Source organism: Macaca fascicularis, chromosome 9 (genome assembly GCF_037993035.2).
Source record: "Macaca fascicularis isolate 582-1 chromosome 9, T2T-MFA8v1.1".
Classification (NCBI taxonomy): Eukaryota; Metazoa; Chordata; class Mammalia; order Primates; family Cercopithecidae; genus Macaca; species Macaca fascicularis.
This window is the reverse complement of record NC_088383.1, coordinates 77,979,780-77,998,037: the sequence shown is the minus strand read 5'-3', so window position 1 is coordinate 77,998,037 and position 18,258 is coordinate 77,979,780. Positions and strand designations below refer to the sequence as shown.

General features: G+C 46.0%; 1 protein-coding gene across 7 annotated transcripts in view; it reads left to right on the top strand.

Annotated features, from left to right (window-relative positions):
* The first annotated feature begins 414 nt into the window (after window positions 1-414).
* Window positions 415-18,258, top strand: part of TET1 (tet methylcytosine dioxygenase 1) — a 139,452-nt gene continuing 121,608 nt past the window's right edge. For all 7 annotated transcript variants that reach the window (XR_012417863.1, XR_012417862.1, XR_012417860.1 and 4 more), the window contains exons 1-2: window positions 415-820; window positions 11,644-13,679. Coding sequence is in view for 3 of the 7 variants with exons in the window: in XM_005565691.4 (XP_005565748.1) it covers window positions 11,766-13,679 (1,914 nt within the window). In the remaining 4 variants the exon portion in view is untranslated. The remainder of the gene's footprint in view (window positions 821-11,643; window positions 13,680-18,258) is intronic.

Below are 18,258 nucleotides of genomic sequence, written 5' to 3'. Positions count from 1 at the left end.
TTAGCAGACGTCCAGCCCAGAGTCAGGGAACACAGCCCTCATCTGGTTTCTCTCTTTGGTGTTGAGGGCGGTTTTCCGTTGCTGGCGACCTAGATATTGCTCAATGGTGTCATCTCTGACCTGGCATCTTCTTCATACGTTTATAAACATGCAATTTAGAGATCCTAAAAACTTTTTCTAGAGTTCTCCTGGGAAAAAAGGTAATGACAAAATCTTGACACCTCTCTACTACTTCTTCGGAGACAGAGAGAGAGAGAGTGTGTGTGTGTGTTGAGAGAGGTGGAGAACGAGGGGGAGGGGAGGGGGTCGAGAGGGAGTCGAGGAGGGATTCCAGCTCCAGTTTGGGTAAATCCAGCTCGCGTTTTGCCTGTCGCTCAACTGTGCAGGGTCCAGCGAAGGCAGAGCCCCAGCTTCACTCCCTGAGGTCTGTCCTGGGGAGACACTGCTGCTCCGGGGGGCTGACCTGGCGGGGAGTGGCCGCGCAGTCTGCTCCGGCGCCGCTTTGTGCGCGCAGCCGCTGGCCCCTCTACTCCCGGGTCTGCCCCCCGGGACACCCCCCTGCCCCGCCCAAGTCATGCAGCCCTACCTGCCTCTCCACTGTGGACCTTTGGGAACCGACTTTCCACCTCAGGGGCTCCGGCCTTGACTGTACTGGGAGCCAGTAGGCGCCCTCCCCTACCCGCCCGCGCCTCTCGCGCCCGCCGGGGCCCCGGGCTCCAAAGTTGTGGGGAGGAGCGCGAGTTGGAAAGTTTGCCCGAGGGCTGATGCAGGCTTGGAGCTGGGGGCCGTGCGCTGCCCTGGGAGTGTGACCCGGCCAGCGGTGAGTTGGGGCCGGGGCAGAGGGCAGGGGTGCGGGGAGGGAGGACTCCGACGCCGAGGCCCGAGGGGGGTCCGGGAGGCGGCGCTCGGCGCGGGCTGGACTGGCCAGGGCTCTGCGTCCTTGGCTCTCCCGCGGCCGCAGGGGTGGGCTCGTTCCCTGCCGCGACCCCCCACCCCGGGACGCTCGGGGCGCTTTTGTTGCTGGAGGTAAACAATGCCCCCGGCCGGAGGTCTCGGCCACCCGCCCGGGAGGCCCCGACACAGCGCCGGGTGGGGGGCAGCGGGGGCGACTGGGGCTCTGACCCCGGGCTGCGCTGAAGAAGGGCTGGGGGAGGGCAAGTGTGGCTTGGGGGAGACGGCTGAATGTGCCAGTGGTTCCCTGGCCCCTTTGGGGAGTTGGAGGTCCGGGCGCCTCGGGATAAGGAGAGGCTAGAGTCTGTGCAAGTTGTGAGTGGGGAGCCCGGGCTGTCCCGTGCTCAAGCGTACCCCCTAAACAAGTTTTCTTCCTCCCTCCATATTTATATGAGAGACAGGTTGATGGGGAAACGCTTTGGCGCCTGTCTCCCCGAGAGTTGTGGGAGGACGGCTCCAGGGATGAAACGTTTGGAGTGGAGGCAGTGGTGGAGTCTTGCTGGGAGTTGGCTTGGAGTTGTTAAGGATCAGGGAAGCAGGGAATACGGAGTAGAGTGTGTTCTGTCAAAATGGCATTTAAGAAACTCATTTGTGAACACCACTGGGTCGCAGGACGCGCTGGCTTTGCGATCCCATCAGTCCCCGTCTGGCGGGATCCCGGAGCGGGCCCTGAGGGTGGGAGGTGCGCGGAGCTTGGTGCTGGGGCTAGTCGTGCAGCACGTGAGGGGCCTGGTCCTCGCCCGAGGGCTAGGAGGATGCCGCGCAATCTACCGCCCCCAGAGAGAAAATGCTCTTCCCCTCTCTGTGCTTCCCTCCTTCCCTCTCCCCCGCTCCGGTCCCCCCTCGCTCGCCCCGGGCTCTTCTCTCTCTCTCTCTCTCTCTCTCTCTCTCTCTCTCTGTCTCTCTGTCTTTCTCTCTCTCTCTCTCTCTCTCTCTGTCTCTCTCTCTCTCTCTCTCTATATATATATATATTCTACAAGAAGTGGTCTGGAAGGGGACTGACCGGCGCTGGTAATCTTTCCACGTGAACGAGAAACCCACGCTGGGCATTTCTGATCCACTAAAAACTAAAGTGTCTCCAAAAGAACATTTAAAGGTTCAGCCTCGGAGTCTTTCCCGCGCCCCCAACTCGTCCTTCTCCCAAATTAACCAACCTTTCTACATACGTCTCTTAGGGTGCCTCTTCCCCTCCGCCCCGGTTCCACTCTGGGGCACTAAACGAGCTGCACAATACGTCCTAGTAATGACCGGTTTTTGAAGAAATGTTTGAAAAGTGCTTTAAGACCTTGAAGCGAGAACAGGATTAGGTACACAGACCTGGGCCGGCGGGGTGAGCCGCGCGCGCCACTGGGAAGAGCGGCGCTGTATAGCAGCAGCCCCGGGTCTCCCCTGGACCTGAGTGTGCTCGGCGTCCCCACCCCCAATATAAAGTAAAATAAAAGCAATGGTTTAATTAGGCCTCAGGATACGAAAAAATATGGAAAAGGAGCTTCTTAACCAGTTAGGGCAACGGTTATTTGGAGCCTATTACGAATTTATGACTACAATTAAACCAGGGGCAGGGGTACATGTAGATAGGTACGGAAATAAGGAGATTAGTATGAGTTAATAATCAAAAGACTTAGGTGAATCAAACCAAGAATCAAAAGACTTAGGTGGTTTTTGGTGTGTTTCCCGATTTTATCGGTATTGGTCATAGGGGTCCCCCTTTTCCCCAATTAAGGGGTTTTAATTAGCTTGTCAACCTCTCTGTCTTTAAAGCTAAGTTGTAGTTTCAATCAAATTTCAGAATCAAGATATACGGGAAATGGCAGACAGTGTCCTTTTCTCTTTGCAAAGATGAGGAGTCCAGGCTTACAACTCTGGGACTGCCACTTTCCATTTTAATGAGAGTTAACTATCGCTCTCCGGGCTGGTCTTCCAGAATGGATGGGTGGGAGGGTTGGGTCTCCACTGTCCCTGCCCTTTGTTTCTCTTCCTTCTCCCATCTGATTTGTCTCCCCTCCCCCACCTTCCGAGCGTCCGTATCTTTCCTTTCCTGCACACTTGATTTCCCCTCTCCCCTTGGTCTTTTAGTCTTTGGCCTTTTGATCTCAGTTGTCTTTTAATATTCTAGTTTTATTACTATAGATGTCGAACCCCTTCCTCAGTTTTTACTCTAAGTAATTTTTCCCCTTCCTCAGTTTTTTACTATAAAATTCTTTCCCTTCTTTCGTTTTTGGCCTTTTTTGTTTTCTTTTTGGGCACTTTCTTCCTTCTCATGCTTTTTCTTCTACTTCCTCCTAATGTGTTTTATGCCTTTCTTGTCTTTGGAAGGACCGTTCTATGTCCATTCTAACGTCTCCCTTCCCTTTTCTTGGCCCTTTCCCCCCCTTTTCCCCCTTCCTCTCTGCAGGGCAGAGGGGTGTTTTACATATGGAAGGAGCCATTGACTAAATGTGCTGGCATTCTAGTGAGTTTCCCTGAACAGCTTTTACATGTGCCGAGAGCTCTTACACTTCCTGTGGTAGAAAACTATCTAGGAACTGCAAGCAGTTGCCTGCCTACTCTTCGTTTAGAGGTAGAACTTAGTTGCTGGAGGAAACTGAGCCGGGTGCTGCCTTTTTGAAATAAATGTTATAAATCTTGTTTTTCTCAGCCAAGTGCAAGAGCCTTTAAGTTTTGTGGAGCTGAATGGAGGGACTATGAAATCAGTCTGTTGCAACTAGCTCTATGTGTGCAAATACCACGTTTTTGGCCACTGCTGGTAGTGGAAAGAATTGAAATATGACTTTAAATTAACATGAAGGCTGGATCGTTACATCAATTAAGCATTTTTGCCCAGAGGATTTTGGGGGAATCCAGAAAAAGGACAGATATAGGTGGGAGAGGATCTTTCTGACATGTTGCTATCAATACTAGTTTGTTTGTTTGTTTGTTTGTTTGTTTTTTGTTGTTTGTTTTTTGTTTGTTTGTTTGTTTTTTGAGTCTCTGTCTCCCAGGCTAGAGTGCAGTGGTGTGATCTTGGCTTACTGCAATCTCTGCCTCCCGGGTTCAAGCAATTCTCCTGCCTCAGCCACCGGAGTAACTGAGATTACAGGCGTGTGCCACCACACCTGACTAATTTTTGTATTTTTAGTAAAGACAGGGTTTCACTGTGTTGGCCAGGCTGGTCTGGAACTCCTGACCTCAGGTGATCCGCCTGCCTCGGCCTCCCAAAATGCTTAGATTACAGACAAGAACCACCACACCCGCCAGTTCTCTACAGAAAACCCTTACACTTTAAGAAGCCAGCTTTTCATTCTCTAAGCAAGGTAATTATTTTAAAAATTTAGTTGGGTTATTATCTCCTGGCCTATAATTTTGGATCGCACACTCTGTAGTTCCCTTGTCACAAAGACATTTTATGGGGGAAAATGTTCTATTGTTTTCCTTTTTTTTTTGTTTTCAGAGTCTCGCTCTGTGGCCCAGGCTGGAGTCTAGTGGTGTGATCTCAGCTCACTGCAACCTTCATCTCCTGGGTTCAAGTGATTCTCCTGCCTCAGCTTCCCAAGTAGCTAGGATTACAGGCATGTGCTACCATGCCCGGCTAATTTTTGTATTTTTAGTAGAGACAGGGATTCACCATGTTGGCCAGGCTGGTCTCGAACTTCTGACTTCAAGTGATCCACCTGCCTCAGTTTCCCAAAGTGCTGGGATTATAGGCGTGAGCCACCGTGCCTGACCAAAATAATGTTCTATTGTTGTTTGGGGGTCTTGGTGCTCTCTGGTGTAAAGATCTGTTGATTGAGTAATGTTTTACATCACAGAAATGGTTTTTCGTTTTTCCCTTCCATGACAGTAAGAACTCACAGGATGGTGTCCATTAATTGCACACGATTCCCATCTTGGGCCAATGATATATGCTTAATAACAGGGTCTCCAGTCTTATTTTCTTCTCATATCATTTTATCATGAAGCTATCTCTGCAGCACTTTCACGGACTCTTGAAGACATTCCAGGTTAGAATAAAAGTAACTTTCTCATGCCTGTAATCCCAGTGTTTTGGGAGGCTGAGGCAGAAGGATCATTTGAGGCTAGGAGTTTGAGACCAGTCTGGGCAACATAGTGACATCAATCCTCATCTCTACAAAAAATAAAAAGAACTTAGCCAGGCATGGTGGCCTGTGCTTGTAGTTGGGTGGCTGAGATGGGAGGATCACTTGAGTCTAGGAGTTTAAGGCTATAGTTAGTGATCACAGCACTGCACTCCAGCCTGGGCAACAGAGCAAGACCTGTCTCAAAAAAAAAAAAAAAAAACGAATATTGAGAGGCATTGAAATATCAATTTTTATCAGAAATGAAAAATGGAAGTAGAATTAGGGAAGAGTGTACACAGGGGAGATTTGACTGCTGGAAATATTTTAGTTCATGTGAGTATTTATTTGAAAATACACATTTTTGCTGGACATGGTGGCCCACACCTGTAGTCCCAGCACTTTAAGAGGCTCAGGAGGGCAGATGACTTGAAGCTAGGAGTTTGAGAGTGGCCTGGGCAGCATAGTGAGTCTTCACAAAAGAAAGAAAAAATTAGCCTGGTGTGGTGGCACGTGCCTGTAGTCCCAGCTACTTGGGAAGCTGAGGTGGGAGGATCACTTAAGCCCAGGAGGTCAAGGCTACAGTGATCCTTGATACACATGAGCGACAGAGCAAGACCCTGTTAAAAAAAAAAAAAAAAAATATATATATATATATATATATATATATATATATATATATATATGCATGCACACACACACACACAGACACACACACATTTTTGTATGAATTGAATACTCTATGATAGAAGCACTAAAAATGGAAGTAAATCATTTAATAATGTTTACAAAAAAGAAATTAATTTCCAGAGGTCTTTGAGGTAATTCCATATTTAAATGTGGACCTATTTAATGGAGTGGACTACATTCTCTTCCCCTTGCCTCCACAAATTTCATGATAAGCTTGCTACCCTTACTCCATGAGTTCGGCTCTTGGGACAACTTAGTTTGTCACAAAAGAAGTTTATGTTTCAATAGTGGAGCCAAGAGTGATAAAAATCAGGGTCTTGCCGGAAGGAGTCCTTATTTTGTTTCTGGTTGTCTCTGATTCCTTGGCTGGGTGGTACTCAGTGATTTTCTCCCCTGCAGTTGGGTTTTTCAGGGGTCATTGGCCTCTTTCATGATCTCGTAAAAAGGCTGTTACCATTTAAAGAGGCCACATCTTCGCAATCCATGTTGTTCATACCTTTTCTATTTCTTTGACAGGCTGTTTTTTAGGAGATAGGGTTTGAATGATAAAGATTATCTTAATTACAAGTCTGAATTTCTAAAGCACTTCAATTTAAAAATATAAAAGAATATAGGAGAGACAGAGATCAAATTGTAAACCACTTTCAAAGCAGATCCCATGACACCCTCTGGCATACCCAGATTACTTGCCTACATATATGAATTTTAATTTTTGTGGCTGATTGCAATGACTAGATTATATACTCCTAATAATTTTTTAGCAGTATAATCTTGATACAAGAGAGAAAGCATGCTTTTAATGATAGTGTTGAATTTTGAGAGATTAAAATGAATTGCTTTTTGTAATGAAAAATGCATCCTGATAAAGGTATTTGTTGACTTTTTGGAAATTCAAATTGGAATGTCTTGTTTTCTGAAAATCTTGTACAAAAAGCAGTGGTCTTTGGAGAAAATATCCTTCAGTTTTTCACAGCCAAAGACTGAATTACTGCAAGCCAAACTTTTTTTTTTTTGGAAGAAGGGGAAAGCAGTAAGCTTAGATGCCAAGAATTCAAGTGAAGTATTCTCTGGCCTAGTGTTTGTATTTAGTACAGATTTATCAAAATGTTATTTTTTGTGTATTTGATGTTATCGCTAATGTCTATTTTAAAAGTCTTAAAGACACATTACATTGACTAAATGTAGTGTGCTCTGGGAACTCTTATGTGTGTAACCTACTTAGTGCGTAAGGTGGGAACAGAACCAAAAGGAGATCTTGGTCTGGAGAATATAACAAAGTCTGGGTTAAACTGGTTCCATAATAATGATAACTACCACTTATTTTCTCTTTCTCTCTTTTTTTTTTTTTTGTATTTTGAAGTTGCAAACAGCCTTCTTTTTTTTTTTTTTTTTAGCTCCTATTTATGAAACACCTATCATGCGCGAGCCCTGTGCTAAGCCTTTACATATATTATTTCATTTTATTCTCATGATAACCCAGTGAGGTCAACACTATTAGACTTTCTTTTGTATTACACATGAAGAAACATAGGTATAAAGATACCAAGAAACTTGTCACAATCTACTAATATTTATAAACTGAAAACTGAACCCAGGTCAGCCTACTTCCAACGTCCATCTTTTTACTCTGCTACCCATGTCCCCTTACACTCAACCACAGATACCACAAGGATGAAACCAATGCCACTAGGTTTTTCCTGTGGGAGCCTATTGAAACCTCAAAACTACCTCATTTTTTATGAAGGAACATGGACTCAGTTAAGTAGTTCTCTGGACACATAGCTGGTGATCACAGATTCAAACCCAGGACTTTTTGATGTGAGATCATCTCTAGACCTGAAACTAACCAGTGGGTCCCAGGATTACCTGGGTCAGATCAGTAATTTTTAAACAGATTCAACCGGGGAGGGTTCCAGTGATTCTCCTGCCTCAACCTCCCAAGTAGCTGGGATTACAGGCATGTACTACCACGACTGGCTAATTTTGTATTTTTAGTAGAGATGGAGTTTCTCCATGTTGGTCACTCTGGTCTCAAACTCCCGACCTCAGGTGATCTGCCCTTCTCAGCCTCCCATAGTGCTGGGATTACAGGCATGAGCCACTGTGCCTGACCGGGTTTGTTTTTTTAATCTATTTTTAATTTTTCTCAGACTTTGGGAGGCTGAGGTGGGTAGATAACCTGAGGTCGCGAATTGGAGACCAGCCTGCTCAACATGCCAAGATCGTGCCATTGCACTCCAGCCTGGGCAATAAGAGCGAAACTCCTGGCCGGGTGCGTGGCTCACGCCTGTAATCCCAGCACTTTGGGAGGCAGAGGCGGGTGGATCACGAGGTCAGGAGATCGAGACCACCCTGGCTAACACGGTGAAACCCCATCTCTACTAAAAATACAAAAAATTAGCCAGGCGTGGTGGCAGGCACCTGTAGTCCCAGCTACTCAGGAGGCATGGTGGCACATGCCTGTGGTCCCAGCTATTGGGGCAGCTGGATGGCAGGATTGCTTGAGCCCAGGAGGTTGAGGCTATAGTGAGCTGAGTTTGCACTACTGCACTCCAGTCCGGGTGAGACCCTCTCTCAAAAAAAAAAAAAAGAAAGAAAAAGACTTGTGGGATCTTTTAGAAGGAATTTCAGAACCAGCAGTCTTTGAATTGAGTCAGGAGAAAGAAAAGAGGGACATTTCTGGGTTTGGGGAGTGTCCACCACAATGCCTTCCTTAGACATAGCGGGTACTCAACAGATGTATTGGACCTGTGTGTCTTATCTGTAACCTAATTTGTCAATACTGTCTCCTGAGACTTTATGCTGTTTTGGTGTGCATGTGAAAAGCTCAAAATTTGTGGATTGTTAATTGGAATGTGGTAGGAAGTGTTGGATCTCCAGGGAGGAGAGTTTCTTACGTTATATAAACCTCTTCTTCTGGTTTAACCAGCTTTACTGTCAAACAGATGATACTTCTCCCTGTATAGGGATGTGCTCAGGAAAGAGATAATTTTTAAAGTATCCACATTTGTAAAGATTGGGATTTAAGCTTTAAAACACATATAATGGCTGGGCATGCTGGTTCACACCTGCAATCCCAGCACTTTGGGAGGCAGAGAGGGTTGCTTGGGGCCAGGAGTTCAAGGTTACAGTGAGGTATGATTATGTCACTGCACTGCAACCTGGGCAACAGAGGGAGACCTGTCTCAAAAAAAAAATACATAAGAATCAATAAAATCATGCATGAAACTACAAGGGGTGTGGTTTCTAATACAGAGAAAACCCCATGCTTACCTTATTTGAGGAACTTCATCAACTTAAATCATTTGTTGAGGCAACTAAAGAAGCTTTAAGTGAATCTAAGGTTTAAAGGATACTTTAGTATTTTTTTTTTTAAATAATTTCAACTCTTCTTTTAGGTTCGGGGGTACATGTGCAGGTTTGTTACATGGGAATATTGTGTGATGCTGTGGTTTGGGGTGCAACTGCTCCTGTCACCCAGGTAGTGAACATAGTACCCAATAGTTTTTCTTTTTTTTTTTTTTGAGATGGAGTCTCGCTCTGTCACCCAGGCTGGAGTGCTGTGGTGTGATCTTGGCTCACTGCAACCTCTGCTTCCCAGGTTCAAGTGATTCTCCTGCCTCAGCCTCCCGAGTAGCTGGGATTACAGGTGCCCGCCACCATGCCCAGCTAATTTTTGTATTTTTAGTAGAGACGCGGTTTCACCATGTTGGCCAGGCTGGTCTCGAACTCCTGACCTCAAGTGATCCACCTGCCCCGGCCTCCCGAAGTGCTGGGATTACAGGCATTAGCCACCATATCCAGCCAGTACCAGATAGTTTTTCAACCCTTGTCTTCATCCCTCCCTCCTTCTCTAGTAGTCCTCAGTGTCTATTATGGCCATCTTTATACCCATGAGTACCTGATAAGTGAGAGCAAAAGATATTTGGTTTTCTGTCCCTGCATTAATTCTCTTGGGATATTTTAGTACTTTCTGTGTTGACTATATTTTCTTTTGCAGTAAACAATTCTCAGTTCCATGATTTTAATTATTAAAAAAAATTTTTAGGCCGGGCGTGGTGGCTCACGCCTGTAATCCCAGCACTTTGGGAGGCCGAGGTGGGCAGATCACGAGGTCAGGAGATGGAGACCATCCTGGCTAACATGGTGAAACCCCGTCTCTACGAAAAATTTAAAAAAAAAAAATTTTTTTTTTTTGAGACAAGAGTCTCACTCTGTCGCCCAGGCTGGAGTGCGGTGGCGCGATCTCGGCTCACTGCAAGCGCCGCCTCCCGGGTTCACGCCATTCTCCTGCCTCAGCCTCTGGAGTAGCTGGGACTACAGGCACCCACCACCATGCCCGGCTAATTTTTTGTATTTTTAGTAGAGACGGGGTTTCACCATGTTAGCCAGGATGGTCTCGATCTCCTGACCTCATGTTCCAACCACCTCGGCCTCCCAAAGTGCTGGGATTAGAGGCATGAGCCAGCACGCCCAGCCCTGTTATTTCATTTCATTTCATTTCATTCCATTTCATTTTTTGAGATGGAGTCTGGCTCTGTCACCAAGGCTGGAGTGCAATGGCACAATCTCCCCTCACTATAACCTCCGCCTCTCATGTTCAAGTGATTCTCCTACCTCAGCCTCTTGAGTAGTTGGGTTTATAGGTGCGCACCACCATGCCCAGCAATTTTTTTTTTTTTTTTTGAGATGGAGTTTCACTCTTGTTGCCCAAGCTGGAGTGCAATGGCACGATCTCAGCTCACTGCAGCCTCCATCTCTCAGGTTCAATCCATTTTCCTGCCTCAGCCTCCCGAGTAGCTGGAATTATAGGTGCCCACCACCACGCCCGGCTAATTTTTTTTGTATTTTTAGTGGAGACGGGGTTTCACTATGTTGGCCAGGCTGGTCTCAAACTCCTGACCTCGTGATCCGCCCACCTTGGCCTCCCAAAGTGCTGGGGTTAGAGGCGTGAGCCACCGCGCCTGGCCACTATTTTAATTTTTATTATTTATTTATTTATTTATTTTGAGACGGAGTCTGTCTCTGTCACCCATGCTGGAGTGCAGTGGCGCGATCTCGGCTCACTGCAAACTCCGCCTCCCAGGTTCACGCCATTCTCCTGCCTCAGCTTGCTAAGTAGCTGGGACTATAGGTGCCCACCACCACACCCGGCTAATTTTTTGTATTTTTAGTAGAGACAGGTTTTCACCGCATTAGCCAGGATGATCTCAATCTCCTGACCTTGTGATCTGCTCGCCTCGGCCTCCCAAAGTGCTGGGATTACAGGCGTGAGCCACCGCGCCTGGCAATTTTCGTATTGTTAGGAGAGACGGAGTTTCACCATGTTCACCAGACTGGTCTCGAACTCCTGACCTCATGATCCACCTGCCTTGGCCTCCCAAAGTGCTGGGGTTACAGGCATAAGCCACCGCCCCTGGCTGCTATTTTTATTTTTATGAGATGGAGTCTGCCTATGTTGCCCAAGCTGGTCTTGAACTCCTGGCCTCAAGTTATCTTCCTGCCTCAGTCTCCTAAAATGCTGGGATCACAGGCATGAACCACCGCTCTTGGTCCTTGCTTTTAAGTGGCCGGGCATGCTGGCTCACACCTGTAATCCCATTACTAGGGGAGGCCAAGCTAGGTGGATGACTTGAGCCCAGTTAAAGACCAGCCAGGGCAACATGGCGAAAACCAGTCTCTACAAAAAATACAAAAATTAGCCGGGTGTGATGGTGTGAGCCTGCAGTCCTAGCTACTTGGGGGGCTGAAGTGGGAAGATTGCTTGAGCCTGGGGAGGTCCAGGCTGTGGTGAGCTGTGATCATGCTTCTGCACTCCAACCTGGGCAACAGAATGAGATCCTGTCTCAAAAAAATAAAATAAAATAATTAGTAGTGAATATTCTATTTCAAATAGGGAAATGCATAGGAAAAAGACTCACTTCAGTGTTTTCTGTTGTTATTTCAGACCAAAACCTTGTGTGACTGAGCTCAAGAGCAGTGCATCCAGATTCTCCTCAGAAGTGAGACTTTCCAAAGGACCAATGACTCTGTTTCCTGTGCCCTTTCATTTTTTCCTACTCTGTAGCTATGTCTCGATCCCGCCATGCAAGGCCTTCCAGATTAGTCAGGAAGGAAGATGTAAACAAAAAAAAGAAAAACAGCCAACTACGAAAGACAACCAAGGGAGCCAACAAAAATGTGGCATCAGTCAAGACTTTAAGCCCTGGAAAATTAAAGCAATTAATTCAAGAAAGAGATGTTAAGAAAAAAACAGAACCTAAACCACCCATGCCAGTCAGAAGCCTTCTGACAAGAGCTGGAGCAGCACGCATGAATTCCGATAGGACTGAGGTTCTTTTTCAGAACCCAGAGTCCTTAACCTGCAATGGGTTTACAATGGCGCTACGAAGCACCTCTCTTAGCAGGCGACTCTCCCAACCCCCACTGGTCATAGCCAAATCCAAAAAGGTTCCACTTTCTAAGGGTTTAGAAAAGCAACATGATTGTGATTATAAGATACTCCCTGATTTGGGAGTAAAGCACTCAGAAAATGATTCGGTTCCAATGCAAGACACCCAAGTCCTTCCTGATATAGAGACTCTAATCAGTATACAAAATCCCTCTTTACTTAAAGGTAAGAGCCAAGAGACAGCTCAGTCTTGGTCCCAAAGAGTTGAGGATTCCAAAATCAATATCCCTACCCACAGTGGCCCTGCAGCTGAGATCCTTCCTGGGCCACTGGAAGGGACATGCTGTGATGAAGGACTATTCTCTGAAGAGACATTTAATGATACCAGTGGTTCCCCAAAAATGTTTGCTCAGGACACAGTGTGTGCTCCTTTTCCCCAAAGAGCAACCCCCAAAGTTACCTCTCAAGGAAACCCCAGCATTCAGTTAGAAGAGTTGGGTTCACGAGTAGAATCTCTTAAGTTATCTGATTCTTACCTGGATCCCATTAAAAGTGAACATAATTGCTACCCCACCTCCAGTCTTAATAAGGTTATACCTGAATTGAACCTTAGAAACTGCTTGGCTCTTGGTGGGTCTACGTCTCCTACCTCTGTAATAAAATTCCTCTTGGCAGGCTCAAAACAAGCAACCCTTGGTGCTAAACCAGATCATCAAGAGGCCTTCAAAGCTACTGCAAATCAACAGGAAGTTTCTGATACCACCTCTTTCCTAGGACAGGCCTTTGGTGCTATCCCACATCAATGGGAACTTCCTGGTGCTGACCCAGTTCATGGTGAGGCCCTGGGTGAGACCCCAGATCTACCAGAGATTCGTGGTGCTATTCCAGTCCAAGGAGAGGTCTTTGGTACTATTTTAGACCAACAGGAAACTCTTGGTATGAGTGGGAGTGTTGTCCCAGACTTGCCTGTCTTCCTTCCTGTTTCTCCAAATCCAGTTGCTACCTTTAATGCTCCTTCCAAATGGCCTGAGCCCCAAGGCGCTGTCTCATATGGACTTGCAGTCCAGGGTGCTATACAGATTTTGCCTTTGGGCTCAGGACACACTCCTCAATCATCATCAATCTCAGAGAAAAATTCATTACCTCCAGTAATGGCTATAAGCAATGTAGAAAATGAGAAGCAGGTTCATATAAGCTTCCTGCCAGCTAACACTCAGGGGTTCCCATTAGCCCCGGAGAGAGGACTCTTCCATGCTTCACTGGGTGTGGCCCAACTCTCTCAGGCTGGTCCCAACAAATCAGACAGAGGGAGCTCCCAGGTCAGTGTAACCAGCACAGTTCATGTTGTCAACACCACAGTGGTGACTATGCCAGTGCCAATGGTCAGTACCTCCTCTTCTTCCTATACCACTTTGCTACCCACTTTGGAAAAGAAGAAAAGAAAGCGATGTGGGGTCTGCGAACCCTGCCAGCAGAAGACCAACTGTGGTGAATGTACTTACTGCAAGAACAGAAAGAACAGCCATCAGATCTGTAAGAAAAGAAAATGTGAGGAGCTGAAAAAGAAACCATCTGTCCTTGTGCCTCTGGAGGTAAGCAGACAGTCAAAGGGCGGGGAGACAGCTGATACTTGGTATAGTGATCTATGTGCAGAGACACCTCTCGTGTCTCTGCGTAATAGTGAATTGTTTCACTAGTACGTATTTTTACTTTGGTACAATGTTACTTTAAGTTATCCATACAAGAATTCCTGGACCTACCTGAAGTATGTCTTATGCAGTGATGCCTTAGCTAGCTTATTTTTAGAATTTGTCCCAGAAAACTAGAACATACAGTTTTTTCTCATTACAGGATTTGATGGACATGTAGAGAAATTGTATGAAATGTGGTTTTGCAAAGATTTCCCCTATGCCTCTTTTGGCTAGTTGTGTGTCTTTTTTGGCAGTCACAGATTTAAAAATTAAGAGTGGAACAAATTCATTAACTCCATAGCAGCCTGAAAAACCAGAGGAATTAAACATCTTTCCTTTTCAAAGAATACAGTTGCATCCCTAATCTTGAAACTTTGCTTTGGAGATATAGCAATAATACAGCTTTTGTCTCAACTTTTGGTGAGTGATTTCTACCTGCTCTACTAACCTCATAGGGTTGTTGGGATTAAAGGAAAATGGCTTGTAAACTCAAGTAATATACAAACATTAGTTCTTATTATAGTTAATGAACCTAACGTAGTTAAAGGATCTGTTGATTTAGAATTTATTTAAAAACTTTTAGGGAGCTTGGTTAAAACTCAATATTACTTTTTTGGCCTTTTGAAACACCTGTCAAATATGATGTTTTATGATTTTTAGATTACACATTAAAGTTATGTTTATTATGTCTATTATGAATGCAGGTATAGTAGAATAGATGGACTTAGAAGTATTGTAGGCCTGGTGTGGTAGCTCATGCCTGTAATCCCAACACTTTGAAAGGCCAAGGCGGGCAGATCACTTGAAGTCAGGAGTTTGGGACCAGCCTGGCCGACATGGTGAAACCCCATCTCTACTAAAAATACAAAAATTAGCTGGTTGTGGTGGCAGTTGCCTGTAATCCCAGCTACTCTGGAGGCTGAGGCAGGAAAATCAGTTGAACCCAGGAGGCAGAGGTTACAGTGAGCCAAGATTCCAGCCTAGGCCACAAAAGCGAAACTCTGTCTCAAAAATAAATAAATAAATAAATAAATAAATAAAGTATTGTGGCCGGGCATGGTGGCTTACACCTGTAATCCCAGGACTTTGGGAGGCCAAGGTGGCGGATCACTTGAGGTCAGGAGTTCGAGACCAACGTGGGGTGAAACCCCATCTCTACTAAAATTACAAAATTAGCCGGGCATAATGGTGCACACAGGTAGTCCCAGCTACTCAGGAGGCTGAGGCAGCAGAATCGCTTGAACCCAGGAGGTGGAGGTTTCAGTGAGACATGATCACACCACTGACCTACAGCCTGGACAACAAGAGTGAAACTCCATCTCAAAAAATAAAAATAAATAAATAAATAAATAAATAAATGAATAAATAAAAATGTTGTGAGGCCGGTCACGGTGGCTCACACCCGTAATCCCAGAACTTTGGGAGACTGAGGTGGACAGATCACTTGAGGCCAGGAGTTCGAGACCAGCCTGGCCAACCTGGCGAAACCCCATCTCTACTAACAATATAAAAATTAGCCAGGAGTAGTGGTGCATGCCTGTAGTGCCAGCTACTCTGGAGGCTCAGGCACAAGAATCACTTGAACCTGGGAAGCAGAGGTTGCAGCGAGTGGAGATTGCACCACGGCACTCCAGCAGGGGCAACAGGGAGAGACCCTGTCTCAAAAAAAAAAAAAAAAAACGTATTGTGAGGTTTAGGCCAGGCATGGTGGCTCATGTCTGTAATCCCAGCACTTTGGGAGGGCTCAGACAGGTGGACTGCTTAAGCCAAGGAGGTCGAAATCAGCCTGGGCAACATGGCAAGACCTCATCTCTACTAAAGATACAAAACTAGCTCTGGATGATGGCACGTTCCTGTAGTCCCAACTACTTGGGAGGCTGCAGTGAGAGGATCGCCTGAGCCTGGGAAGTCAAGGCTGCAGTGAACAGTGATGGTGCCACTGCATTCTAGCCTGGGTGACAGCAATGAGACCCTGTCTCAAAAAGAAAAAAAAAAAAAAAAGGATTGTGAACTTAAAATTCAGTAAACTGTTTCTATTTCTTTTTTGGTTTTCATTTTCTTTTCTGAGTCTCACTCTGTCATCCAGGCTGAACTGCAGTGTCGTAATCTCGGCTCCCAAGTTCAAGCAACCTCTGCCTCCCAAGTTCAAGCAACCTCTGCCTCCCAAGTTCAAGTGATTCTGTCTTGCTCAGCCTCCTGCGTAGCTGGGATTACAGGCGCCCACCACCATACCTGGCTAATTTTTGCATTTTTAATGGAGACAGGGTTTTGCCATGTTGGCCAAGCTGGTCTCCAACTCCTGACCTCAGTTGATCTGCCTGCGTCAGCCTCCCAAAGTGCTGCGATTACAGGCATGAGCCACTGTTCCTGGCCTTCTATTTCACTCTTGACTCAAATTATCAGTTTAAAAATGCTGACTTTGGCTGGGTACAGTGGCTCATGCCTGTAATCCCAGCACTTTGGGAGGCCAGTGCAGGCGGATCACGAGGTCAGGAGATCAAGACCATCCTGATTAACACGGTGAAACTCTGTCTCTACTTAAAAATACAAAAACTTAGCCGGGCGTGGTTGCGGGCGTCTGTAGTCCCAGCTACTCAGGAGGCTGAGGCAGGAGAATGGCGTGAACCTGGGAAGCGGAGCTTGCAGTGAGCCAAGATGGCACCACTGCACTCCAGCCTGGGCGACAGTGCAAGACTCCACCTCAAAAAAAAAAAAAAAATGCTGACTTTCACTGCTCATGGTGGCTCACGGCTGTAACCCCAGCACTTCGAGAGGCTGAGGGGAGAGGATTACTTGAGGCCAGGAGTTTGAGACCAATATAAGCAACATAGCAAGACCTCATTTAAAAAAAAAAAAAAAAAACCACATAGGTGGTCCGGGTGCGTTGACTCACGCCTATAATCCCAGAACTTTGGGAGGCCAAGGTGGGCAGATCACCTGAGGTCAGGAGTTTGAGACCAGCCTGGCCAACATGGTAAAACCCTATCTCTACTAAAAATACAAAAATTAGCAGAGCATGGTGATGCACACCTGTAATCCCAGCTACTCAGGAGGCTGAGGCAAGAGAATCTCTTGAACTTGGAGGGGCGCGCTGCAGTGAGCCGAGATTGCGCAATTGCACTCCAGCATGGGTGACAGAGCAAGACACTGTCTCAAAAAACAAGAAACAAAAAAAGCATTGCTGGGTATGTTGGCATACACCTGTATTCCCAGTTACATGAGAGGCTGAGGTGGGAGGATAGCTTGAGCCCAAGAGTTCAAGGCTGCAGTGAGCTATGATGGCACCACTGCATTCCAGCTTCAGGGACAGAGCCTGACCCTGTCTCAATCAATAAATAAATAACGCTGATTTTTTATTTGTCTGAGACACTGCAAATGAGAGATCAGACATTTAATAAATCATGTATTGATGGGCATTTAAAGTGTTTCTAAAATACTTTGTCAAAAAGCTTACTGAGCCTGTAATCCCAGCACTTTGAGAGGCCAAGGCATGTCGGGAGTGGTGGCTGGCAAGAGGACTGCTTGAGCCCAAGACTTTGAGATAAATAAACTGGGCAACATAGCGACATACGCCTCTACACCAAAATTTAATTTAATGTAATTTAATTAATTTATTTTTGAGAAAGAGTCTCGCTCTGTCACCCAGGCTGGAGTGCAGTGGCTTGATCTCAGCTCACTTAACCTCCAACTGCCGGGTTCAAGCCATTCTCCTGCCTCAGCCTCCCGAGTAGCTGGGATTATAGGCACCTGCCACCATGCCCAGCTAAGTTTTGCATTTTTAGTAGAGATGAGGTTTCACCACGTTGTCCAGTCTGGTCATGAACTCCTGACTCAGGTGATCTGCCTGCCTCAGCCTCAAAGTGCTGTGATTACTGCGCCTGGCTGATTTTTGATTCTTTATAATATTTTTATTCTTTTTTTAAAGCCCTGACCATGGTAAGGACAGATTTTGAAGTTTTTAGTGAGTCCTGATAAGAATTTTTACATTTAGCTGGGATTTGGACAAAGCCGCCCGTTAAGACATTTTTAGGAGCAAAATAGAGAAAGATCTTGTTTGATGCTGAGTGATGGATACACCTGGGGGACAGAGGGGATGCTTTTGCTTTGAATAGTGTTGCTAATTGCTGATTTCTGGTCTAAATTGGGGTGCTGGGACTACAGACATGAGCCATCACGCCCAGCCCCAAAATTTTAAAAAAGAAAAAATTAGCCAAGCGTGGTGGCTCATGCCTGTGGTCCCAGCTACTCGGGATGCTGAGGTGAGAAGATTGCATGAACCTGTGAAGCTGAGGTTGCAGTGAGCTATGATCGTGCCACTGCACTCCAGCCTGAGTGACATAGCAAGCAAGACCCTGTCTGAAAAAATAATAATAATAATTACCTTACTGAAATATATAATCTTCTTTCACTCAATCAAGTCACTTCACACATGTGGTAACAGATAAAATGTGGCCCGTTACTGATGGTTTACTAAAGATAT